This window comes from Anas acuta, chromosome 26, assembly GCF_963932015.1.
Source record: "Anas acuta chromosome 26, bAnaAcu1.1, whole genome shotgun sequence".
NCBI lineage: Eukaryota > Metazoa > Chordata > Aves > Anseriformes > Anatidae > Anas > Anas acuta.
The window spans coordinates 4,141,231-4,167,736 of record NC_089004.1 but is presented as its reverse complement, the minus strand read 5'-3'; the positions used below and the strand labels follow the sequence as shown (position 1 = coordinate 4,167,736).

Genomic DNA, 26,506 nt, shown 5'->3' with positions numbered 1-26,506 from the left:
CACAGCAAAGCGATCCAGGCAGCCACAGATGTCCTAAACATGAGTGTAATTGAGTCTCACTGAGCATAAATTCTCCACCTGTACTTTATTTTGAACTCCCTGCCCCAGCAGGATGTGCACCAACTCCCCGTTCATCAGCGTGGTGCTGGGGGCAAGCTTCTCATCAGGTTGATTTATTTCCTGACTGTCATCGTGGGATGACCAGGCTGAGATGTCAGCACCCTAGTGCTGGATGAGAAGATGCTGAATGAGGACAAACCACAAAGAACTAGCACAGACGTTTGTATCTTACGTTCTGAGAAATGGAGACAAATGAAGACTCGCAGAAGCACTTCCCTGTCTAGTGATGGTCTAAGGACATCTTGTTTTTCCAAATGTAGGTCTAACACGAGCTGTTACTTCTACCTACAAACCTTTTCCTGAAAATAAGGAGCGATACGATCAAAGCACGAGGCGAAAAGTATAACCTTTGCTTTCTGAAAAGATAAGAGAGGAATAAAATTGCTTTTCTCAAGGCCACAGAGAAGGATGTTGTAGTAAACAAGGCAGGAAAGAATGAAAGCTAAGCTGACACATTCGGCTCTGTGGGGATAAGGAAGATTGCGTCTGAGGTATGTTATGTGGAAAGATGTATAAAGTGTAACCCAGACACAAAATAAGAGCAAATCCATACTGAAAAGGACATAGAGTTTACAGCAAACAGGGAAGCGGAGCTGTCCATGACTGAGAAAGGTAATGGAACGGGCGGAAGTATAAGATTAACCACAAGGAGATTAAGCTGATAACTAATGATCTACACAGAAATGTCAGACAGAGGTTAAGATTTTAATCTGGACAGATTCCATGGCATACTCACCAACTGTAAACATCAGTACTGAAGCTGAATTTGTGTTTGGGGATGAAGGTACTGCAAGGGAGCCAGAGAGAGGAACAAAATGTGATCCAGATGCCCCCCTTCCACCACCCAGAAAGCCAGGGAGCTGGATGAGGAGGGAAGGGTGAAGCACCACCTGAGGCTAGTTGTACAGAGAAGCATTTGGAAGCTAAATGCTGCCATGAAGCACAGCTAATGAGCACTGCTGCCCAGACTTTTTTTCCTTTAACTCACCAGGAGGCATAACCCATCCTAGTGTTCGGTGGCTCAGCACGCTGCCCAAACACACGCTGGGCAGGGAACGGCTGCAGCAGGGAGCTGATTACAATGCCGGGCTCTGTCCCACTGCATGCACTCCGAGGGGAAAGGGCTTTGCTCCTCGCCAGGACTGCTGGAGGCAGCAGCAGGGACAGGCTGGGTGCCTGGAGCAGCCAGCGCCCTGCCCTGCCGGGGATGGAAGCGCCGCAGTTACACCCCCGGGGAGCAGCCAGCACGCAGGAGGGGTTGCCAAAGGGCTAACACAAATCCTTCTGGGGCAGACAATTCCCAATTGCTGCTTCTTGGTGAGCGCTCAGACCTGTCAGACAGACCCACAGATGCCTGCGCTCGCTACCCAGGCGCAGCAGACACATTTCCAACCAGAGGACCTCTCTGGTCGCTTGCTCTGGATGCCTGTTTATTGCCAACAGATTCAACTTCCACTTGGCTGATCAATTTTAGAAAGTTATCTGGTCCTGATTTAAATGATTTCAGTGACAAGAAGCTGACCACAAGCTTTTGCTTTAACTGTTTTACAGAACAAGCAGTGCTGAAAGCGAGCTTTGTTCCTAGCTTGGTTTTCTCCACTTTAACTCCCAAGCTGAAGGCCCTGTTATCAGATTTATTCCCCACATCCATACATCCAAAACTAAGTATTGTAAAGTATTTTTCCACTAATAGGTTTCATGGTTTTCACTGGACCTATGGCTATTTTTTTTTTTAAAAATCACACTTGAACTGTGGAAAAGGAAAAACGTTTGCAGCTTCTCATTCCTGGGTATATTGGTATCAAACACACAGATTGTATGTGCCCATGTAACGTTCTTTCACCTACTGTAGTCCTTTTGGCCACACCAACTCCTGTACACTAATCTACACACCCCTCTCCCTCTGCCCAAAGCTCTAAGTATGCTCTCCGCAGTTTATTTCTAGGTATAAGAATTTACTTAGCACTGAAATAGATCCTGGTTGCTTGCAGCCCCAGAGCCAAGCAGTTGAGACCTCTCTCTGAAATATATTTTTATTTACTACTTGCCCTTGTCATCTTCGGTGTACCAGGAATGCCTACTTCCAAATAATTCAGTGTAAAATAATATGCGGCCCCACACCCGCTACCCAGCTCAGCTCCATCCAGACACACATCCACCCGATGACTTCTCATTGCAAGCGTTCCCTGTGGTTTTTGATCTCCAGGATACACACCCTGCCACATCACCCTGCTTCTCTAATCAAAGTCCCAAAAAGAAACAATAAAAGAGACAAAACGTCAGACAAATACAAGCGTAAGGAAGAACAAAAGACCAGAGATTGGTAAAAAGAAACAAACTATATTGCACAAGCCTACCTTAGAGGCCTTTACTCTATTTCTACTTATAAATTATGCAAGGGAAAATTGTAATCTGAAGGAATTTAATCCCAAACTAGTTGTGCCACCCCCAATAACGACAGGAGAACAGCGGGGGAACTACATCATCTGCAGTTGGATCAGATTCTCAATCGTTCTTTCATAATTGTAACCGGTTCCAACGGTCAGAACCTTGATAATTCTGGTTTATTCCATGCCTCTGACACTGTAAATTCTTAAAATAAGGCTGACCATCACCGCACTCACTTTGTTCAGTAACGAGGAAGCACGGTAGTAGCACAAGTCTCATTATCAGCCAGCTCAACTTCACTGAGCACAGGGAGAAACAAGATCTGCCCGCACAACATGAGCTGTGCAGGCTCCTGCCCACCCCGTGCCACCCCTGCCAAGAAGCTGCAGCCTCGGGGATGTTTACCAGCACGGCAGCGGCCATACAGTCTGACCACCCGTTACCATCAGCACTGTCCATTTTGGAGTAATTAAGACCATTCAGAGCTGATCTGCTTGATACCCTTAGCGTTGAGCCTTGATACCTGCCGACCCCTAAATGGGGTAATTACTGCAAGGGGAAAAAAAAACATATGGAAATAATCCCACAATGGATATAATCCTCTGAAAAAGCACTATACTAACGAGTTTGCTCTTTTGGGATGACAACGTGGGACTCTCCTGCACAAAACCTGAAGCCCTATCGGTTTCCCCAGAGACAAAGAGTCTTTTTCTCAAGCTAAGCAGGGAGGGTTTCGAATCGCAGCACGGAGCAGCCATCCTCGCAAGCAATCTTCAACTGGAACGGAGCCGAAGAACTTTTCGAGATGCCACCCAGCCCATCCACCTGTCCGGGGACAGATCAAATACTTTACCTACGACATTTCTGACAGCTGTTTGTCTAAAATGTTCTTAAAGATCTCCAGATAAATTTTCGCCTCGAGGCGCTTCCTGCATTCACCGTATTTATTTTTTTTCCATATTTATTTTTTGAGCTTTATTGAAACCTCACTCGTCAGCAGGTCCGTGCGACCGGCTCCATTTTACAGACAAACATTGAGGCCCGGACAGGGGAAGCAAATTGCACAGAACCACCCAAACGGCCAACAACAGCGCCGAGAGGAGACCGGCGGTGTCAAAGTCCACCTCCAGCACACGATCCTCTGCAAAACACTTGGTGCAGAGCGAGCACTTGGTTTATTGCTCAGTCCCGTTCGCTCCCCTGCGGTATCAAAGCAAGGCTTGTGTTTGAAACCATGCCACTTCAAATTAGGCTTTGGGTGGGTGAACGTGTTGCTGTAATGGATAGTCACCGGCGAATCTGAGCACGGGGAGACCTGAAGCTTGTTTAAAAAACACAATCTGGAGTTTTTTGTTATCGCAGAAGTGAGCATGTGGAAAAACAACATGCTTTTCCCCACGCTGCTCAACAAGAACAGAGATGCAGTTCCTCCTCCTGCAGAGCCACTCAGACCTGGGGACATTTTTCTCATCGCCCCCACCAAATCCACAGGCTCGCAGGGGAGCGTTTCATATTCCTCAAAACAAAACCTGATGCTTGATAAAGGTATCTCATCCTAATAGGTTTATCGAGTAGTTTTGTATCTAGCCACAGAAATGTGATCTCTAAGCGCTGAGAGAGCAGCCAAACACTGTACAAATTATTTAAACAGCAACAGAGATAACGTTATTGTAGTGTGGAAGAGAAGCCTAAGGAAATGGTGATCCATACATGACATTTCTCTTCTCTCACGGGCTTTTGCTAATTTAATAGCTGTAGAAACCTGCCAATGAGGTGAAGAAGTTGTTTCAGATAAATCACTGGTTTCCACATAACTGCTTTTTCATTAAGTCTTCCAGCATGACAGCCACTGCACATTAGGCTTTCAGTTCTGCCAGAAACACACACCACGCACAGATCCGCCAAGTCTAAAATCCACAGAACTGAACGAACAGAGAAACGGTGTTAAAAATTTAAAGCTCAGCAAACTGCTTTAAAACAAAAGCCTTATTCCTTTAAGCCACGTTAAGGCTCCACCGGCTGAGACGGTCAGACATCACAGTGAGGAGCTCCATTTCCTCCCTGGCTTTCGGGAGCTTTTGAGGGGTACTTAGAAGGGAACTCTTGGACTCATTCATCCCGAGCCGAAGCTGTGTAAACACATCCAGCGCAATCAGCCTTATTTCAGAAAGATGACGTTCAGAAAAAAATTGAAGACCAGGAAAAAGCAGCCCCATTTGTTTTTCTTAAGTCACCGCCTTTATGTTTTCATTACCCATGGACTACGACCGATTGTTTTTGTGGAACAGATAGGAAGCATTTGTCTGATACTCAAATTTTAATGAATAGCTTTATTGCTTATGAAATATTAAAATCCTTGCACTGCTGTGACACAATGTGGATGCCTAACAAAATCTACAAAGCTAACAGAAGAATGCTTGGTTACCACATCTCTGTTGTCCTTGTTATCCTGTGAGGTCTGCTGACTTGCATGTGCCTTATTCTTAGGAAACCCAACACCCTGCTAGAGCTTCCTCCATGATTGTAAGATTTTCCAGCTGTGTCTTTAATGGTGCAACAGGGTCCAGGCCCACCTCTGAGTGCAAGCATTCCTTACATACGTTCTTGATTGCAGAAAGTTGGCATTATGAGGCAGTTCTAGATTCACAAATGGAGCAACCTCCTCCCTCCCTGCCCCAATCTGCTTTGCAAAAAGCACTACATGAGAACGAGGAGCTTGCTACCTGCATTCCCTTAACTCTGTGCATTGACTTAAAAGCCATCGGTCCCTGTAACCTGAGCTCGTGTGCAGCTCATCGTGTCAGGGCCCCGAAATTGCAGCGTGGCCACATCCCAGCAGCAACAGCAACTCGGTGGGAGTCCCAGGTGACCTGCAATAAGCTTTGCACATCTCCAGAAACCTTCAAATTACACAGGAAACAAATAATTGGAGCTGTCCTATGACCAGATCAATGTAATTTCCCTTCCTTGACTAAGAAGATCTTAGAAACCTTCTGATCTCCACCACATAGGTTAATCAGACTGACCTTGTTAAATACCTGTCACCCTCATTACGTTTGCATATGACCAAGGCTTATAAAAGTTAGGAGCTCAACTGCCCGGCACCTGCCAGTGCTTCAGCACTTGCAGCGTGGTAGCTGATGTCTGGGAAGGCTGAAAATGCCCGATTTACCATTACAATGGAGCAGTATTTCTTGACATCCTGAAAAAGGGCACTTCTAACCTGATCCACAAGATCAAAATCACATTTATTTTTTCTTGAGAGCTCTGAAGTGATGCCAGAGAAACCAGGTACACCCTGAGCCCTTTAAAAAGAAAAGCACCAAGAAAATGAATCCTAGCGTTCTGCCCAACGCTGTTCTATTCTAACCAGACTTTCTTTCCATCTCTCTTCTGGGAGTTCCTGCAAAACTCCCTCATCCTCAGAGCCTCTGACCCCGACGTGCTCCAGAGGCAGCCTCTGGTCAGGGCCATACCTGAGCACGATCGCCAGCGAAGGAATTCACCCAGGGTGCTGAGCCAGAGGCTCCTTGTTCATATACAAGAGCATCAGCTTGCCCAGCCCTGGTCCTTCTCCTCCGCAGCGATTCTGGCCGTATTTTGGAGAAGAGAGAGGGAAATTCCACGTCAGAAAATTTTCTGGACACGAACAGGTGCCAAGGGCGCTGCGCTGCTGTTTTCAGTTCATTTAAATACAGATTCACGGGGAAGCCAGACTCAAACGAAAACATTACGCTCGCTCAGCCAACATTCGAGCGCTCCGCAAAGCCAAAGTTAATTCTCTGTTTGTTTGAAATTTCCCAAGCCAAAATAAAAGCAACGCCGCCAACTCTCCGACAACGCCAGCCCAGCCGGCGCAGCGCCCCCCGGTCCCCTCACCTAACCACGGCCAGATAAAGGTTATGAACGCACGCAGCTGCAATCCCCAGCATTTATTTCAGTGACCGAGCCCCGGAGCGCTGCTTCGTGCGCTTACGCAAGGCCAGCCGCAAACTTTGGATCAAAGCAGCGACCGAAATAACTGCAGGCACGCCGCGAGCAGCTCAGCCCCGCTGCCAGGTCGAGCGCAGCCCGTGCCCCCCCCAGCTTCCCGCTACCCAACCTATTTTTTTTTTTTTTTCCCTTTCCCAGCTAACCAGCAGCCCTAATTAAGAAGCATAAACATCCCAGCAAGTTCATTCACGTCCCTCCAATAGGAACTCGCACACAATTATAGGATATAATTGGGAAGCGTGATCGTTGAACTTTTCACCAGCTATTGTTAGAGACAGAGAAGGGTGAGAGCCGCTTCCTCAGGACACAGACAGTTATTCACAGCATCTGTCATTAATCAGAGGTCCCAAAGTCACCAACCTTTCAGCTAGAAATAATCTTTGCAGTGGTCACACCCCCCCCAAAAAAAATAACCCCAGGTGTATGTGCAGTGGAGGGGTTAAACACAAGGTGTATTTACAGTGGCCATCCCTGTCAGATACAACTCCCGATAGAGAAAGATGTTGCAGAGCTTTGCCAAGTGGCATGTTTCGGTTGGTCTCCTTGCACACCCTGAATATACGTCTTTGTAGGGACTCGAGCAGTTCACAATCCTTTCGAGGCCTTCTACAAGAAGGCCTTTTATCATACAATGTAAGAACGCTATGAAATCACACGTATCTTGAATTTACGCTGCTCTATTTGACAAAACCTGGGAAGAGGCACCAGAATTGTATTTTCATTTAAAATACTTTTACTCTTCATTCAAATTTTTTAAGATTTAAAATAAAGAGTCATTGCTCTGCCTTCATTAAGAGGGGTGAGCAGAGGGAAACGTACAGGATATATAAACCAGCCAGTTCCTTATCTCGACTTACCACACCAGAGCACCCCAGCAGTCACTAGGATTTGCTCTGAATGAAACAATCTCCTCCTCCCCAGGCAAACACATCACTCTGGGTGAACCATTTGCAGCGCTCCCATTCATGCATTACTAACACCAGTTAACCCCATTGCTCAGGTTTGTTTTTTTAATCATTCTCTGACTTCCTGCCTCTACATCCATGCCCAGACAACAGCATTTTCCGACAAACGCGTCTGCCAAGCGTAGTCAGCCCGCTCTATTTTGTCTAACATGGGCTAATGCAGGTTCCCTTGTTTAAGGGAAACACAGTAACTTGGATCTGTCCTTGAAGTGGGAAAAATAAGAATTCTAGCTGAAGTACCCGTGGCATGCCAGCCCTGGAAATGGCGAGTAGTTGACATTGGGTTGCCACTGAAGCCTGAGCAGTGATCCCAACTCAGAGCATCTTCCATGCTCCTGCATGTTAAACTCCTCCACAGCCTGGACAGCAGCTTACAGCAAGAGCTTTGGGGAAGGGGTGAAGGAAAAAAGAATTAAAATCACAGCTCAAACCAAACAAGATAAACGTTTCTCCCATTTTATGGGCATAATACCTCATTCTCCTTTTCAGCTGATCAAACACGTTCACCTGGACAAGGTGTCCATACAGAAATTGCTAACTTTGGAGCAATTTATCTCTATTTACTGCCATTAACTGTTGGGCGAGTTGGGAATTAGTCCTCATCCAAGTGCTCTGAAGACAGAAGGGATCAAACCATGGCTTCTGTTTGAAGTGCTGGTTGTGGATAAGGGGGAGAAGGAAACCATTAACCCCTGTGTTTAAGTGAAGGTGCAGCAGTGAAGAAGCCCAAGAAACACCAACGTGGGGGGACCATGGGAGCTGCATACATGGGGACTTAATAGCATGCTGAAACATTAAGTATTTAAACCCTACAGCCTTGTGTCAGCCCAGGTCAGCATGCTGTTAAAGCAAAAAACCAAACTAGGGTCTTCTTCACATCACCAAGTTCTGCTCCTTATTTTAAGTAGGTAGTATACTCTTAAATAGCCATTGGTGTGGACTCTTTCACCCCTTCTTCCCAATTCCACAGGCTGTATCGCACCACCAAGCACCGTAAATGTCTCAACTACTCTTTATAAGCTGAAGTGAGTTAGTTTAGGATGTCCAGCCGTTTGCAAGCATCACAATAGCCTCGACCACAAGCGCTACACGCACTCAATAAAGCTGTCGCTTGGCAAGGTTCGGAACAGACGCCCCAGTGAGATTATCGGGTGTCAACTTCCATCTGGCATTTGTCAGAGCTGGGAAGGAAAAAAAGAGGCAGGTCTTATCAGATCTCCAAATAAAAAGAGCACTTCCACTTCATGTGGTAGCAACTGGAAAAATTTCTTTGTGTTTGAAGCTTTAAAAATATCTTGCCCTTGAGGTTGGCTAAGTCTGTGCAGTGCTTCGAGACCCCTTTCCCATACAAAGGTAATAAAGCTCAGCTTATGGTTACCGAAATTCCCAGCACATAAAAATTACAGGAAGCTGTTGCTAAGTAGTATTTCTACCTAAGTAAACATCACAAAACGTTTCCCACACACACCTCTGAACTTTATTATTCAAATCTGCCTTGAAGATGTTCATCATTGCAGGATTTCTTCTGGCACCAGTCTCTTTAAAAGCTGTTTCACAGCAGTTGAAAAACACTTCAGGCTGAGCAACGTTTTTCTGAGTGCTTTGTTGTGTTGTTTGTACTAGGAAACAAAGCAGGCTACTAAAGCAAGTCTTCAGATCCTTACCTGTCCCCTACCTGTCCCATTATTTTGCCTGGACAGGTCACAGGAAAAGGAAAGAGATTCGGCTGTAACCCCAGTCTCCAGACCTGCTTACACACCATAAAAAAATCCAGACAAGCATCATTATTTTCATACAGTGCCTTTCTTTAGCAGCTCCTTTGCATGCCAATTACTCCAGACTGTTATCACTACTACCTACTCTATTTTATCCTCTTCAACTGGCCCAAATGGTTTTATTTACCTTCCCCTTCCTTTTAATGAGGTTAATATTTTGCAAATTTGTGATTACACCGATTGAGAGAGATAACTTTTGTTTTTAATCACATAAAGCAATAGTTTGAAGAAAGAGTCTACGTACAAACCTGAAGTGGCCCCCCCACACTCTTCGTAACTCAAATTCCTACTTAGCATGAAGTCCCGAGACCACAAAGATAAAAGAATCCTGCAAAGGTTTCATTCGGAATGAACAGGAGAACTTGATTTTCACTGCTTGTATTTCAGATATTTGTCCTTATATCCCAGGAATGCGGCCCTTCGGTAGTCACCAAGGGACTGGCTGATATTACAGATTGCTTTCCTGTTAATTTTTATTTGGCCATTCCATTTTTCCTTCCTACCACCTTACTCTACCTCTAGATGACCCGACACGCAAGTTAAAGGCTGAATTGCTTTTACAATGAGACTGTCGAAAACATCAGACTGCTTCGAATTACGTATGGACAGGGAAGACTGACTGCAGAGAGAATTGGCAGGAAATCCTATTTCACAGGGAATTGTTCCTTCCGCAAGTGGAGTGACAGACATATAGCATTTTTATTACATTATAAAAAAAAAACACGTGGAAAAAAATGCAAAATATGAAAATCATGTTTGGCAAATCTGAACTGAGGTCTAGGACGTGGCATTTCCAGCATTTTTGTTGTCTGAATTCTTCAGCAACGGCGCTCTCTGCATGAACATGCTGCGCTGAACTAAGAACTACATTTTTATGGCAATGAAAATAAGAGTATGTATATATAAAAAGGCCTTACAAAAACGTGGGCTGAAAAGGTACAAAACCTCCAGAATAGGCACAGCCCTTGGCTGCCATAAACAGCACAAGGCTAGACCCAAATTCCAAACAGACTACATATTTCTCTCCCTTCCTACCCAAAATACAACGTGAGTTGGCCTTAGCTGAACTGACTTGCTTCTCACACCAAGACAAGTGATTTTGAAAAAAGGAAAGGAAAGCTTGCAGGAAACACATCCTAACCAATCTCGATTTTTGGTATATCCACCTACACGTCTTCATACTCAGACAGAGATTCCTCAGCATCACGAGTTTGCTGTTTCAAAGCACACGGCTGCCCACAAATCATTTCAGTTCCTCCCGACTGGCTTCATACACAACCTTAGCTCTAAGGTCTGTAAGAAGATCTTCACTTTGTTGTCTTCAACGCGTTATCACCAACTGAAAAAAAATTCTGGGCTGGAGTTCGAGCTGCAAGTATGATTCAGAGACTTGGAAGTGTGCCTCCGAGATAATTACACGCTGTAACTGAAAGTTAGTTTTGGAGTCAACTGGGATCTCTGTGCTGATTAAAAGACAGAAATACCAAAGACGCATGCTCAGCGTGAGATGTGGTGGGGATGGCACCCAAGTGGCCATGGGCAGCAGGCACAAAAGGGCCAGGGAAGGGTGTGGAAGGCATGAGGGACACCAGGGGACCCCCTTTGGTCCTGACCATTCCCACCTCCCTCCCATCATGTTCAGTTTCTGCACGGTGCCGTCCTCCGACCTTCACGCACGTCCTCACGAGGTTCCTGCTCATCTCCCTCGTTTCTCCAGCAAGATTCAAAGGCTGGCAAAGTAGATTTAGCGGGCTGGCAAAGCTTGCCAACTTGGGACCTTTCCCCGTTGAACTGACACACATTCTGTAGCATCAAAACAAGCAGTAGTTGAGTATTCCTGAAGTGTTTTTCTGGCAGACAGAACAGCAAAATATCACAGTCCACAGTCCCAGGGCAGAACTATCACGCAGGGCTATCAGCCTTTGGTGTTTAGACCTCAACAACTTCCCATCCGGAGAAGGAAAATAGAAAACTACAAAACTGAGGTTTTATGCTAAGTTCTGTGAACAGTGCATGAACACAAACATCAAAAACCTGCGCTAAAACAAACAAAACCCAACTTCCCCCCAGAAAATTATACTGAAACTTCTGCATTTCATCCCACCACTGAAAAAAAAAAAAAAAGCAGCTAAAAAAGAAGAGGGGAAAATACTTAAAAACCCAAATGATGTGAGACTTCAGCACGCTCAACGAGACAGCATTAGCTGCAGAAGATTCCCGGATAAGCTGCGTAAATGCAGAGGGAAAGACTTCCTGACATTAATACCCTCAGTGCTGGGTGTTACTCTGAGCTCTTCAGGCAAAGGAAAGCCAAAGTACAATTCACACAAGCTTATAATAATCTTGACAAAACAATTACACATGCTAAGGATACGTTAGGGCTGGCAAAAGAACAGAGAAGGCAGCGATTCCACTAACAGATACACTAAATAAATGCCCCGATCTCTCCCATAGCTACTAGAGTGCGTGTACTGGAAGTCTAAAACCGTCAAAAAAAGGCTAACACATCTAAAAGAGTACCGAAGAACAGTTAAAATAGCTTCTGAGGTATAGAGGCAGGTGTCACCAGGCACAATGTAATGCAGATACCATCTCGTTGAGAACACCAGCTACCAATGAAAGCACAAAGCTTAGCATTCAAAACAAAGCTAAGTAGGAGTGAAGTGCTTTTGAAAATGCACATCAGTTACAGCCAAAGTATGCAGGAGCCCGGCTTCTCTACATTTTCTCAAAAGGAACACAGAAAACCAGATGGAGAATTTGCATAGAATTTCTTCTGAAATCGTTTCCGAATTCAAATTTCAAATTCAAGTCGAACGGATTTATTAGGCTGGCTTCTTTAGGTACCTAAGTGCATGATCACGTACGGTATCCTCCGATAAATTTAGCTGAATTTGTGTGAGAGGCTGAGGAGCTGAGATTTCTGCCCCTAAGGTAAAATATTACATTCCTACAGGTTTCGTGGAAATAGGCAGTCACATAAAGGAGAGAAACCATACATTCCAGTCTGCTGTAGCACAGCCCCAGAAGATTCACAGGAATGAGGGACATTATGAATGGTCCAGCCACAGAAAACGTTTCAGTTAGGTCTTTAACCCCATGAAATAGTAGAAACTGCAAAACAGGAACGTGTAAGAAACCAGGTTTCGGTGCTGATAATAACTGCACACCAGAAGAGTTTAGAAACTAAAGTGCTTTATAACCTGAGTTTTCATTTAAAAAAAGAAACACACATACACTCCTGCATGTTCTTGCTCATACCCTGTTATTCCGGCAATAAAAAATAACCACTTTCTTTAAAAGGAAGCTAGACAATTTGGGGTGAGGAGTAGCAGAGGGGAAACCACATTAATTTCATTAGCGTATGCATACTGCTAGGAATTCCTTCTCAAATTTGGCACTTAGCACTCAGAGTTGCCCTTTAAAGCTTGGCAAGAAATGCTCTCCAGCCCGCAAGTTTCCTAATTTCGTCTTAGGACACACTGCTTCATTTGGATGCACTACCTCCAAGACAGACAGCTCTGAATGTGTCAGTTTTACCTCAATTCACTTTGCTCCCCGTCAGTCATAACATAAATCAAAGCAAATATATAATTAAAACTAAACTTAAGGTCGGCTCCAAGCTTGGAAAAAACAAATCTGTATGAAATTAAAAGCAACCCTAACACAGTTTCAGACCTGGGGTTCAGGGGTTAGGACAGCAGCTGCCTTTCTGAACACACCTCTTTCTCTGAACCAAAACCCAAGCCTGAAAGTGCGATTCCTTCTCCCTCCCCAGGACTCCTGCAATGGGCAGGCACTGCCCAGGACCTCTCTTTTTCCTCCTTTTCCTTTTCTTCCAGTCCGATTCGACTTCCAGCTTCTCACTGTGTGCAAACACTGCTCACCCATCCACCTATCTTGCACCTTTTTATGACCGGATGGTTTCAGTAAAAATATAATTGCACTCTTCCGGAGTCAGGTTTATTCCTGAAAGACCTTTCCTGCTGCTTTGTTTCCGTCTTTCAATCAACCTGGACTTTTAATCCCATAGCCAAGCCCCAGAAGTACTAATACCACTAACCAGTACACAAGATAACAGCTATACTCACAGCGCACTAAACCAGGGAGCTCTAGGCGGTCCCTGACTTTCTAGAGAAATGAAACACGGCATTTTTGGGCTCACTATTCACACAGGTGATTAACAGCTGACGTCTCAGCTCCCAGACAGATCTGAGAGGTTAAAACCCATGCTGAAAGCACATCACTCACCGCCCCGCAGACCCACCTCTCTGGCAGCGGTCGTGGGTCCAGCAGCGCTCGATGAAAATGCCGTTGATCACGGTGGGCGGGCAGTTGCTTTTCCCTTTCACAGTGCCCGGACACACATCTCCACACTCTTCTTTGTCATCCTTGTTGGCGACGATGTAGTTGTCTTCTACAGAATCCAAAATCCTCGACCAGTCGATGGTGGACAAGTAGCACAATTCGTTGTTCTTCTCGATCCGCACGGCACCTCGAGTGATGTTCATCAGGTTGTAGAGGCCGATCTCCTTCAGGTGAACCATCTCAAAAATGACGAGCGCGTAGTTAAAGAACAGATGGGTTCCTCGAATCACAGTGAGGTTGGGGAAGAGTCCCTTTAAGCTCTCCAGGCCGTAGACGCGAAAAAGCAGCAAGTAGTCTGTAATCATAGTCAGTTTGGGAAAGCTGAGCTCGCGGAAATCTTCAGGCTTGGTTTTAAACATCAGCAATATTTGCAAGTGGCCCTCGATCACAGTGCAGTTCTCAAGCATGTTCAGCCGGGTCAGATTGTTGCGAATGTCCATGCTTCTGCAAACTGGAAGGCAAAGAACAACGCTATTTACTTATTTTTTAAAAAAACAGTTTTCCAAATACACCCATTTTTCCAACTGTGCCATAATATATCGCTACGTTCAGAACACACAGCCAGGGCCTTTTCAATAAAAGCACGCTTCGAGCGTTAAGAAATACACTGTTGGGAACGCTCCCTGGTATAGGGTTACAAAATATGAACTGAAAGAGTATTTCATAATTTTTTTTTCTGCCATCTTGAGCTGCTGGATATTACCCCTATCACGACTGGAGCGGCAACAGCAGCCCGCAGACGTCATTCAGCGTTTACAAAGTAAGAGGTGTCCATGCAACAGAGTCTGTTTTCTTTAGATAGTTGCCAGCGACACACCTACCTCATCCCAGATTGTGCAATTAATGCCACTGGATTAGAGGGAGTAATTTAGAATGGTTGCAGGGAGGGAAGAGATAGGAAAAGAAGAATGGGGAGGAAATGGCAGTGCTCGGGAAGGGAAAAAACTGGAAATCCACATGGAAGATGCAGCCTCGGCTCTCACCCAGACTTTGCTGATGAGTAATTTACTACACCAGTCATTTGTGCCCCGAGCATTCTTTTCAGGTTAGGCGTTTTGTTGTTGGGTTGTGTTTTTTGTTATTATTTTCTAAAGGTTGCAAATCTCCCTGCCTTGGCTACCTGGACAGTTTGTTGAACGGAACCAGTAACCCAAAGAACCGGCAGAGCAAACAAGGATACGGAGCCTAGGTTAGAAGGGAAACAGGGTAACACGAACCCAGGCAGCAGCAAAAGTAGGGACAGAAGGAAACAAGTCTGAATAGGGAAAATTTGAATTCTAATTACAGGTAAGGAAATCTAGAGCACCACGTCCACACAACACAATGAAAACCCCAGCAATAACCCTTTAGAAAAACAAATTTCATAAAAGATACAGCCAGCCCTTAACGCTCTGGGAGAACATCAGAGGAAAGGGAAGCCTGTCTGGTGATACAAGCACACCAGACAACTACTTCCACCTGCCCAGGTGGAAATATTTAATTTTAAGACTGCATCCACTTTAGGAGTCCTCTTTTGACTACAGCAGAGACTTGCCCCCGCACACACACACTCCCCTTGAGAGTTAAAAGCCCAGCACATTTACTTTTCTTTGTCACTGTGTATAAAATTAAACTTCAAGAACACACTCAGCAATAATCAGGGCTTCCAGAATTAACATATGCCCAGATGTTTGATGGTTACAATCGCCTGACTCCTCCCGGCTGTACAAAGACCACTGCTGTGCGGGTTAAAAATAAATTCTATGCAAACGTCTTAATGATTATTCAGAAATCTGCTCCACTGCAATAAAAAATAAAACTGGCAGCACTAATATAGGATCCGGAGCAATGTTATTGCCCAATAGGATTTTTGGCACCGTATCCAAGTCGTTTCATAAATTTCTTTCTGGAAGAAATAGCTAACGCACACTGCACCAGGGATCGCGGGTGTTCCTAAGGTGGGGAAGGAAATCTGAAGACCACATAGGAGCAAGAAACACCACAGAAAAATGGGAAGCAAACCAGAAAGCTCGTTGTCCATCCCAGGCAGGGGATCAAAGAACTGGGGGAGCAATAGCTTTGGTTTAAGGAAGGTTTCTTGTTATTTAATTTAATCAATTTTGACGAGTATCTCCAAGGGAGGGGGCATGCGACACGGCCCCATCACCTGGGCCTTTCCGCAAGAGCTGCAAACCTCCAAGTTACATGTCTGAGGCTCAGATCAAGAAGCAAATAAATTATCAGCCCTGATGGGGGAAGGAAAAACCTTGAAGAAATGCCACCAGCGTAAGGAGGATTTTTTTTTTTAGTAACAAGTAAAATCAGCACATTCGTACATTATTCCAAACTTAAGCTGCCTATGCTGGGAAGCAATTAGCTGCTTTGCAGCTTCTAACGAGCTCCTGACATTCAATCAAGAAGGAGCAATTGGTGGGAGCATAATCACTGCTGATCAACTGGTGCCAAATGGAAAAGCTTCAACAAATCTAAAGCTGTGCAGAAGGACAGAATAATTCCCAGCCACACACAGACTGGGAAGGAGAGAAGGTTCGGGGACTTCTCCCTGGGTTGTTTCTTACTGAAAGACTTGCGTGTTTCATTGCCCAGGAGAATATATTCTATTAAGGTCAAAAATTTTAATCAAGAATGCATATATATTTTAAATCATTCCCAAAAAAATCCTGCGTCTATGCCAGTAGCTTCTTCAGGAAAGGACCAATAACACTCAAAAACATTGAAATTCAATGTACAAGTCACCAATGGAGCTAGAACTATCTGGTAATGCAAAATCCACCTCCTTGTTTCTTAATTACTGCTTGTCAAGCACAGAGGTGAAATAACAGCAAGCTGACCGAGGTGGTACTCACGAGCAATTGCTCCATCACAGACCTCGCAGAAATGGACAGGCCAAAAAGATACAGCTCAACCCTGCAGCCGAAGAATTACTTCTGAGAGTGAAAGCTCCAGGCTTTTATCATGGCTTAAGGCCACAAAAAGCACCTACACACTCCATGTAGTCACCCGAGTCTTTCATCATCATTCTGAAGGGAATTGGGTAAGTCACCAGAAACCGGCCCTGCCCCAGGCACTCAGCCCCCAGCATGGAGAAGGAAAGAAAAGAAAGCAGCTCAAAGGCTTTCCTCTCTCCTCCAAAAACATGATTTAGACACCCATGCAGGGTACAAACTACCCTCACCTGCAGCGTTCCCCCCACTGCAGCTCGCAGAGAAGGCAGCCAAAGGCTGAGACAGACAAATATTTTCACAAAGTGTGTGAAAGCAAAAAAAAATTAGCTGAAGCTAAATCTAAAAAGAGGCAGGTGATGCTTGTGGGTAAACAGCAAAGCATTTTGAAGAGTTAATTAATTGTATAGATCTACCAGAGCTGGAAGTACACATCCACAGTCCATCAGCTCAGTTGGCTTTTTAGAACTATTTTTGTATTTTGGGCCAATTCTCAACTCTCACACAGAGAGCATTATTTGTGAGCAGTGCTGCCAGCACAGACTGGACAGGAGATTCCACACGCCCTGACAAACCAGGATGTGACCCGAGTTCTTCAAACTCTGCTGCTTTCAAACCTGAGCAATAGCATGTCATAAACCAGCACGTTGTCTGCTGGCCTTAGGGGGTTCCAGCACCGGGAGCTTCTGCCCAAGCCCTTTTCATGGAAGGAGATGTCAAACACTGCAACGTTAGCCTGGCAGAGAAACTTAAAAGGAATTTCAATCAAATCACATGCTCATTTCTGAAACAAACAATTGAATAAAAGGCTACTATGATTGGAAATCTACAAAGATTAAGGGGCTTTATCCAGCTTTTTCCACATTCAGAGAAAATTACATTTAAGAATTATTTTTCGTTATCTACTTCAGTTTAGTTTTTAAGTGATAAGTATCACCACAGAATCTGAACCTCATTTTTAATTCCTTGGGCATCCAGGAGAAGGAGTTACCCCTATCTGAAACAAACCCTGCTTTTCTGCTGCGGGGTCCTCGATCTTTTCCTGATTTTGGATTCTGTTCAGCAGTTTGCATCTTCTGCTCATGCAGCAGCTGCTGAAGTCGCCCATAAATTTATCGTTACCAAGACAACGAGAAGCAGTTTTAAGCAAAGTAGTAAGTGGCTTTCCACAGCCTTTCTCAGTAGTATTTCTTCTGCAGGGGGGATTAGTCAGTGATTCAGTACAAAGGCTAGTCAGGTGCGATCCCGGGAGAGCAAAGTTGAGGAGTCAATTGTAAGACAGACAACCTGGGTCCAAAAAATACAGAAATCAGCAAAATAACAATCTCAGTCTGATTCCCTAATAGTAGGCCCAATGCTATTCCTGTTCAAGCTACTGGCAAAAGCCCTGCTAACACAGATTCCTGCATTTCAGCAGAAACAGGCTCCGCGTCCAGCAGCACAGCACGACACTGCCAGAGAAGAAAAACTCCTCCATCCCTAGCTACTAAGCTATTCAAAGGAACTTAAAAAACAATAATAACAATAAAAAAAATCATTATAGACACTTTCAGCAGATGCCCAAGAAAAAAGTTGCAAGTTTTTTTGTTTGTTTGTTTGGTGGTGGTTTTTTTTTTTTTATAAATAAAAATAAAAAATCCCAGGATGCCAACCAAGCCTCTCGAACAAACTAGTTTGGTAGCAACCTTCAAGTGCTGAATGAAGAAAGGAGATCTGATGTCAGAGGTTACTTCTGGAGATACAGTCTAACCGAGGGAATAGCTGGAACTTAAGCCTTGTTTATAGTAAACTAGCTGGATACCAGACCTTAATGATTCACTGCTTTAGAGCTCTGGCTCTTGAACAATCGAGACCAGGATGATGTAGGATTACACAGAAGGAACATAAACCATTTAAGATAACCATTAGTTAATTGTGTGTTTTAGTGTTCGCTACCAACGTGAATAAAGGAATCGTTTAGGAAAAATTGCACTCACCGATTAAGTCAAAAACTTGGCGATTCTATATAATGCTAACTTGTACACGGAAGGCATTAGGAAACTGGGAAATGGGCTTTTAGGTGTTTCTTAGGATAATTGAGAGAGGAAAGCATCCTGTTAAGGGACTGGACAGCAGAAAGGACCACAAGCCAGCTTCTAGCCTAGTGCAGTAATAGTTTAACAAACAGGAGCTGTCTATTAGCAAAACGTTTGTTTTTGAGCTTTGGTTTTGCACTTCAGTCACTTGGCGCTGAGCAACGAAGCAAATTCAGAAATGCACTCAAAAGCGAGGCTGTTTATGAACCTGCAGCCTGCTCGGATAACATCTCGGGTGGCTGTTATCTTTCACTACGCAAGCCAGTGTTCCTGAACTAAGGGCCAGCCTGTCACGGAGCTTGCTTTCTTTAATGCCAAAAGCATACATAACCTCCCAGTCTGCCTCTAACGCCTGGTTTACTACAACATCACGCTCTCCACATTCAAATCAAAACATTAGGGGAAAACAAGGCTCGTGCTGCTGTGTTTTTCCAAGCAAAGATAATGGAAGGGGTGGTGCTGGAGCGACAGCATCCCAGGACCACGGGAGATCCATCAGAGCGACGAGCAGAGGTCACTGCCAGCAGATTTGGGGATTCGGTTGTCAACATTAACGTAAGTTATGTTCCACAAAACGGCCACCCCAAAATCGATCAGAAAGCCTGTGGGTTTTTTGTAGGCTATTCAGAATGAATGCACTGCCTCTCTAAAATAGCAAGGGCACATGCTGGGATGGTTGGTGGACACGGTCAGTGCCTGCTTCTGACACTGCCCTGCTGCAGTCACTCTTCCTACTTTAAACTCCCCGGAGCGACATTTCACTCTAGACCAAGTCTCTCAACATTAAAACTTAAGAGACCAGCTTCTTAATGAGTTTAGGAGCAGAAAGAAGAACCCCAAATGAATCAGAATTAACAACACCAAGGAAAATAACATTAAAAGGCTATTACTAAAGGAAAAAAAAATTGGAATTAGTCCCACCTAACATCAGCACAGAGAGCTCAGACAGGTTCCTAACTCCCACCACCAGCAACAGCGTGCAAGTACAGCGGCCAGCTTCAGGTGAAGAGCTTAGAAGAGGAAGAAGCGTACTCTAACCTCTAGTGACTGTATTGATTAGCTTTCTACTAATTACAAAAGGAGCCCAATGCATATTGCTCCTTTGATAGATGCCTGAGACCAGGTGAGGTGAATCCCACCCTGAATACCACAACTAATGAACTGCCGTGTGAGTCACGTGTGAGATTTATTTCGAGAAGCTACATTATGTTTACACAGTGATAAAGAAAAAAAAAGCCAAACCTGCTTTTCTTAACTAAAAAAGATGTCTGCATCTTCATGCTGTGAGCAGGTCTGGTCTCCTTTCCTTAACCCTTGCTTCTACTCCTCTCAGCCACATCTGAACCCAACTAAACCAAATGTAAAAGAGGAAGAGAGCATACACACACAGGATTCCCAAACACATGAAAACTGGGGATGGGTTAAGGAGGAAAACCTTCAGCATCTCCATCAAAAGACAGCTTCAAGAGTGAATAAACCCTCCATCCAGCTTGCCTGCTCAACACACCATACGCTGCTTTTGCCCTGGCTCTTAGCAGATGTGAGACGAATGCTAGCATTGTCTGCAACAAGTAAAGGGAAGAAAAAGACACGTGGCACAAGAAATATCACAGTTAGGCTCAGAGCTCAGGGAATATTGTCACTGGAGAGCAGCGTTATCATGGGGCACGCTTGTACTGAATGCAGGACGCAAATCTCCAAGAAAGCAGACTTCATTAGTTCCGTTGCTCAGGGAACAACTTGTTTGCTTATGCAACTATTGTGCATGCATTTACCCTTCCAGCCACTCTGATGCAGGCCTCCACGTTAGCGTGTTGTTTGCAATCCACGCTGTGGTGCTGTGTGATCTAATCATTCTCAGAAAATGGAGTCAAACATCAAAGTAGCTGAAAACCTTTTGAATTCAGGAACTTACTGTCCAAACAGCCTGTAAGATACTTTGAAAAGTGTCTGCGTTGTATGAATGATACACAAATATTCCACCCCGGATGCTGCTTTTATGTCCTGTACATCGCTCCTGTCTCTCCATCCATAAATTGTAGAGCGTATTTTCCTACCACGCAGATGAAGCAGCTATGATCGTATTCACACTTGCAACCAAAGAGGCAGAATACGCTTTTAAGCACGTAAGTAAATAAATAAATAAAAAGCTTCAGCGTGGTGGTAATAATAATGTTTTCAAATTAGGAACTGCTGGACTAAAGTTGTGTATGGATTTATTATTAGTGCTATATGTCAACTACCTTCTCCATTCCTCTGTCGGTGATGGGCGGGTTTGTACATGCTTGCCAGCTATAACTTACCCTCCCTAGTTAAAAACATATCCGCAGTCTCTTTTAAAGGCTTCTAATGTAACAGCGTTGTATGAGGTCGGAATTAGGTGTTTTTGAAATACGTGACTTGTCAGATTGCTGCAAAAAACGAGGCTGTCTCAAAGGTACGCCCCGCTTTATTCCCTCAGTATCATCCCCGTTTTAGAAATGCCCAGGATTGCCTCGTCTGCACTTGATGCAATTCTCTTGCTGTGGCCTTTTTCTGATGGGGAAGCTAACAGGTAGACTACGGGATGCGCTACGGGATAGACAATTTGAGCATCTAGTTAGTTCTCTTCAAATAAATATGTTCCTCACATTAAAAAAAAATAAAATGCAACTGCAATCATTGACATTAAAACCTTCCACTAGAGCAGTTTCTTAAGGAAGTTTATTCAATATTACCCATCAAAAGCAGCTCCTAAGGCTTAAACTCACATCAGCCATTAATTTCACGAGCTCGCCACCTCCAATTCACCGCCTTTAGATCCCTACCTCGCGTTCTACAAGTCGCTGTTTAAGCGCAGATCCCTACCTTCGAGCTTTATCCCCCTTTAATACCCACGGCTTTGGAAGATTACCTACAAGTATTCCTGCGGTTAATGACAAACCCTCCCGACTCGAAGCCTCGCCACGCTACGAGCCTCTTGAAACTGGAGCTCGTTTTCAACCCAGCCTTAAAAGAGAAGCGTCGGGGAGCCCCAAACAGCCTCTTGTACCCCCCCAGGAGCCAGGGAGGCCCTGACAGAGGAGGGCGGCCCGGGCAGGGGCAGCACCCTGACCCCCTCGGCGTGTGGAGAAGCAGCCGAGCGGCGTGCCCGTGAGTAAACACCGCGGCAACCCGGGCACCCAGCGGGGGCCCCAAGCCCTTCCAGCCTCCGTCCTGCCCTCCCCGCTCCAATCTCGACCTCCTCCGAGCCTCCCCCTACCCCCTCACAGCCCCTCGGCACTTTGAGGCACGAACACCCCCCGACCACCACCACCACCCCGCAGCGAGCCCTGAAGGTCACCCGAGCCGCTCCCGGGCTGAGGAGACCTCCGGGCCCCTCCGGCACCACAGGGACCCGCAGGCCCCGACCGAGCCTTCCCCGGGGCCGCCGTCCCCACCGCCGCGGCCTGGGCTCGGCGGCGCTCGCCAGGTCCAAAGGGTGCTGGCGGCGGGGACCCAGCCGCCCGCCCGCCCCCTCACGGCGCCGGTGCCCCCTCCCCCCCCCCCCAACCCTACCGCCCGTTTAGGCCTCGCCCCCCCCTCCACACACCCCGGCTCCCCTACTCACTCTCCCCGCGGCCTCGGCCGCAGCAGGCCGCCAGCAGCAGCACCACGGCCCCGGCCAGCGCCGCCGCCGCCGCTCGTCTCGGTGCCATGCCCGCGTCCCTGCGGCCGCCGCGGCTCGGCGCGTCCCGGCTGGGGCGAATCAGAGGCCGCGGGGCGGGCGCGGGGGCCGGGCCGGGCTTCGCATCGTCGGTGAGGGACCCGCTGAGGGCCTCACCCCCCCCCCCCCCCTCACCCTCCTCCCCTTCTTTTCCTTCTCCTTCTCCTTCTTCCCCTTTAATAGCGGCCGGCTGAGGGAAACGGGGCGGCCCCCTGCTCCTCCCCGCCGGTCCCCGGTGAGGCGTGAGGCCGCTGCCGCCTCGCAGCGCAGGCCGGGCTGGCGGCTGCCTGCTTGCCCTGGCCGGTAAACAAGGGGCTGCCCCCGTCAGCTGGGAGAGGAGAGGAGCGGGGCGGCGGCAAAGGGCGGCGCGGAGCCGGGGCCGGGGCTGGGGGAGGAGCGGAGGCGGTGGCGGCGGCTTCCACCTGCCGGGCCGCGGCGCTGAGGGAACGGGGATCGGGGACGGTCCTTTTTCAAGGGGAAAAGAGGCGATTTTGGGGGGGTTAGGGGTAAAGATTGGGCTGGGTTTGGGCCGGGTGGTGCTGTGTGAGGGCAGGGGGGCCAGCGCTGAGGAGCCATGTCAGACCCTTTCTCCAGGGGGATGCAGCGTCTGATGCGTTTTCCTCTTATTTTATTATTTTTTATTTTTTTTATCCTCTGCGCTTTGTAGTTGCACTAAGCCCTCACACATGGTTCCTGGCAACTTCCAGTAATTTCACCTGGCGCTTGCTTTCACCCAGTTCTGGGAGATAGAGTTACATAAACTGCAGGAATAAAGCTTTTTTTCATTCAAAAACACTTCGTAAATACAGTCGTCTTCCCAATCTTTGCCACACCATCAGCTTTCAACAAACCCCACTTCTGTATTGCATTTCTTGCTCAATGGACCATGAGGCAGGCCACGGGTGAGTGGAGCACCAGAACTTTGCCTTGGCTCCACTTTCTGGACACCAAACTGCTTCAAGAGAGTTTGCGATGTTTTAAACGTTTGTGTTAACTTTGCCATTTAAAGAATTGCCGCAGTTGCCACAGGGATATTGCATAGTTGTGAATGGGAGGAGGAATGGGCTATGAAATCACAGCTATTTTAGCCGAGCTCGTGCTGACATTCTTTGAGGTTTCCCAGTTGGATGGGACAAGGTCAGGGGCCTGATTCTACTGAATCACTTCAGCGTAAACAATATCAACCGTGACGGTACCTGCGTAGCAATAACTACATCTTACCCTTTGCAAAGTATTTAAATGTTTAGATGAAAGGGCCCAGTTTAAGTGGGGATGCCTTCTCTTGTGATTGTTATAGCAGGAGACAATGTGTATCTGCACAGCACGTTAGCTGTAGATCGAGCCTGTTGGTGTGTGGCAACTGCCATCATGGGAACACATTTTCCTGTTGCCATTTTCTCAAATGTTCCCTTCTACTTACAACTCACAGGTGCAGAGGAGACTCAGAACTTAACTCACTTCTCTAAAGAGTGCTCCAGGAAGTAAGGACAGCAAAGGAATGGAAACAGACACCAAAACTATACGTTCTGTGCTTGCAAATTAACCTGCCTTATGACTATAGACTTTGCATAAAGCAGAGAGAGCCAAACATCAACGAGACAGTTCGGGCTATGTGGAATTTATAATGTGACTGTAATAGCAACCTACTTTTGCTTACTCACTTATGTTCTCATTGCCTTTCATGTAATAATGATATCAGCTTACAGATTGGCACAGGAGGATTAAAGGCTACAGATTTATTATCTTTTGCTAAAATACTATTTTTAGTTTCTAATTACTGATTAAGAACATCAGCGTGCAATCTTTCCAGCATCTTTCCCATACAGTCACTGCTACATATTCATCATGCTACAGTACACTAGTTTTGCAATCAGATAAACCAACAGTAGCAATGTGGGCTCTAGGAAACTAAGCCAGCACCTGTTTGGTAGTTTTTTTCTAATAGCTGCAGTTCGTGATCTTCTCTAACTTCCAATTTCAGAAACTCTACGAAAAATCACAAGTTTGATATATTAAATACAACTCCTTTCTTAAACAACATTAAGAAGAACATAAGAGTTCTTTCTCCCTACCACATATATGTTTTAGTTAAAATAACTTTTAAATAAGCAGTGTGAAATGCCTAAGAGCTGTGACACAAACTTTTGGGGATTCATTTCTGAATCAGCCTAAGAAAATAACTACATAGTCTTCACGGAATCACACTATATCTCTACTAGACCCCACTAAGACTATTTTTGTCAGTTCCTTACTTAATCTAAATCTCTGGCTAGAGAAGCCAAAGAACATGGCTATGGAACTTGGAAATAATATTGTCTTTTCTGACCTTCAACATTTTTTGATACAGGAAGAGATCTACAATTACAATACCTGAACAGTGTGCACTTGCATGAGGTAAAAAAATATTTTTTGGAGGACAAAATTTACAAAAATGTACAGAGTATTAGCCAGCTTACTATTTGTGTCTATGGGAATCCCCAGTGCATTTGGAAGGCGGTCTTTTCCCTTTCACGCTATTTAGAAAATCAGTGTAACAAAATTTGTACGGTACTTTCAGAGCTGGAACCCAAAATGTCCCCCGTTGTAGTGTTTTCCTGAAAAACATACTTCTTTTTTTTTTTTTTTCTGCCTTCTTTGGAATTTCAGCTGAGATAATATATAATAAACATCTTGAAATACTGTACAGTGTGAAAGCAGTACATCACGAGATAATGCTGTAAGTTTACAGGCCCCATCAAAAGCCTTGTTTCTTTTGAAATCCCCCCAAAAAACTGTCCCATTATTCATCTTTGCTCTATAGTTGCTTCACAGCTGCCACGAATCACAGGACAGACTAAAGATACAAACAAAGCAGATAAATAGCAAAATACAGCTGTATGCCTAGCATCGCCTTTCATAAAGGTGCACAACGTCTGCAGGGTCAGCGACCTCCAAACCACGGCCTTCAACACTTAAAAAAAAAAAATGCAGGCCCTTATCCTTTGCTTATTAACAAATTAACAAAAATACAATAGTCAAGGGCTACGGGCATGCGGTTATCATGCACAACACTTGTTTCAGATTGTTATTTTAACATGACACATCTGGTACAGCCTCAAGTACAGAAGAAGTACTTTGACGTATATTGTTGTCCCTCATCCCCCACGGATGCGTCTTCTCCTCTCCCTCCCCCCAAAAATCGTGCCAAACCTTGAACTAGTTTTTGTTTTTGCATTCTACGTGCATGGTTTACGGCAGCCTACAGAAGCTGAAAACAATCTTTCTGCAGCCGTGTCCCAAGCTTCCTTTTCTGAGACTGCAGAGTTGGAAGTCATGCCACCCTGCCCTCCGAATGCCTCCCTGTCAAACCAGCCCAACTGTGCTGACTTTCTAACCAGATCCCAGCCCGTCCGGATCAATGCTGCTAGGACTTGAAGTCCTTGGAAGCTCGCCCCAGGCAGTAACATCCCTAGAAAAGGAACCACTTTTGCACGAGTGAGCTGGCTTGCATTGAGTATGGAAGATGACTTCATCATAAGCTGGCTCAACCTCACTCCCAACCTTCTGAGAGGGCTGAGACTGCTTGCCTTATCCCCATCCCCACGTAGCTTTCCCCTGTTCACGTTAACAAAGCTGAGGACGAGCTGTTTAGGCACCAACAGCCCAGTTCTTCCAAGCCTTATCTCCAGGGCCTGCTGTCTACAGCAGCGCGGACGTACCCAACGCAACAGCCTTTGCACGCTGCCCTCGGAGCTCTGTCACATCCTTGTATTGGCAACTACGTGTGGAGAGATAACACAGCTTGGCTTCCAGATCGCCGAGATACTGAGCTAGCCGAAAGCTCGATGGCCTGAAAATGAAACGTCTTTTTCGCATGAAACACACACCGGAACCAAACACTGCAGACGTCTGTGTTTGGGCGAACTGGCTTTTTGTTTTTGTTTTAGCCAAACAAGAGTACTTGAAGTTCCATGCTAATTAGTCAGTTTATGAATATTCAAGGAACACAAAGCCTTCCACCCAAAAGGACTTACAAGAAGGTACCTTGGTAATAATGCTGTTTTAAAAACAAAAGAGTTGGAAACTAGTTCAGTGACCCAAAGCCTAGCAGCAAGCCAGAAGGCAGAACTGAAAGTCAGGATTATCACTTTCTGCTTCATTCACCTTTCAGTGTTTCTTACAAACAAGTTCCAATTACCTAGGTGAATAGTTACCC

The 26,506-nt window shown here is 45.7% G+C and overlaps 1 protein-coding gene across 1 annotated transcript in view; it reads right to left on the bottom strand.

The window, feature by feature from the left end:
- Positions 1-22,450, bottom strand: part of INSR (insulin receptor) — a 55,232-nt gene extending 32,782 nt beyond the window's left edge. Inside the window, exons 1-2 of the mRNA XM_068661427.1 lie at positions 22,216-22,450; positions 13,509-14,060 (exon numbers count right to left, since the gene is read on the bottom strand). Coding sequence (XP_068517528.1) covers positions 13,509-14,060; positions 22,216-22,303 — 640 coding nt within the window. The 5' untranslated portion in view covers positions 22,304-22,450. The remainder of the gene's footprint in view (positions 1-13,508; positions 14,061-22,215) is intronic.
- Positions 22,451-26,506: the final 4,056 nt, after the last annotated feature.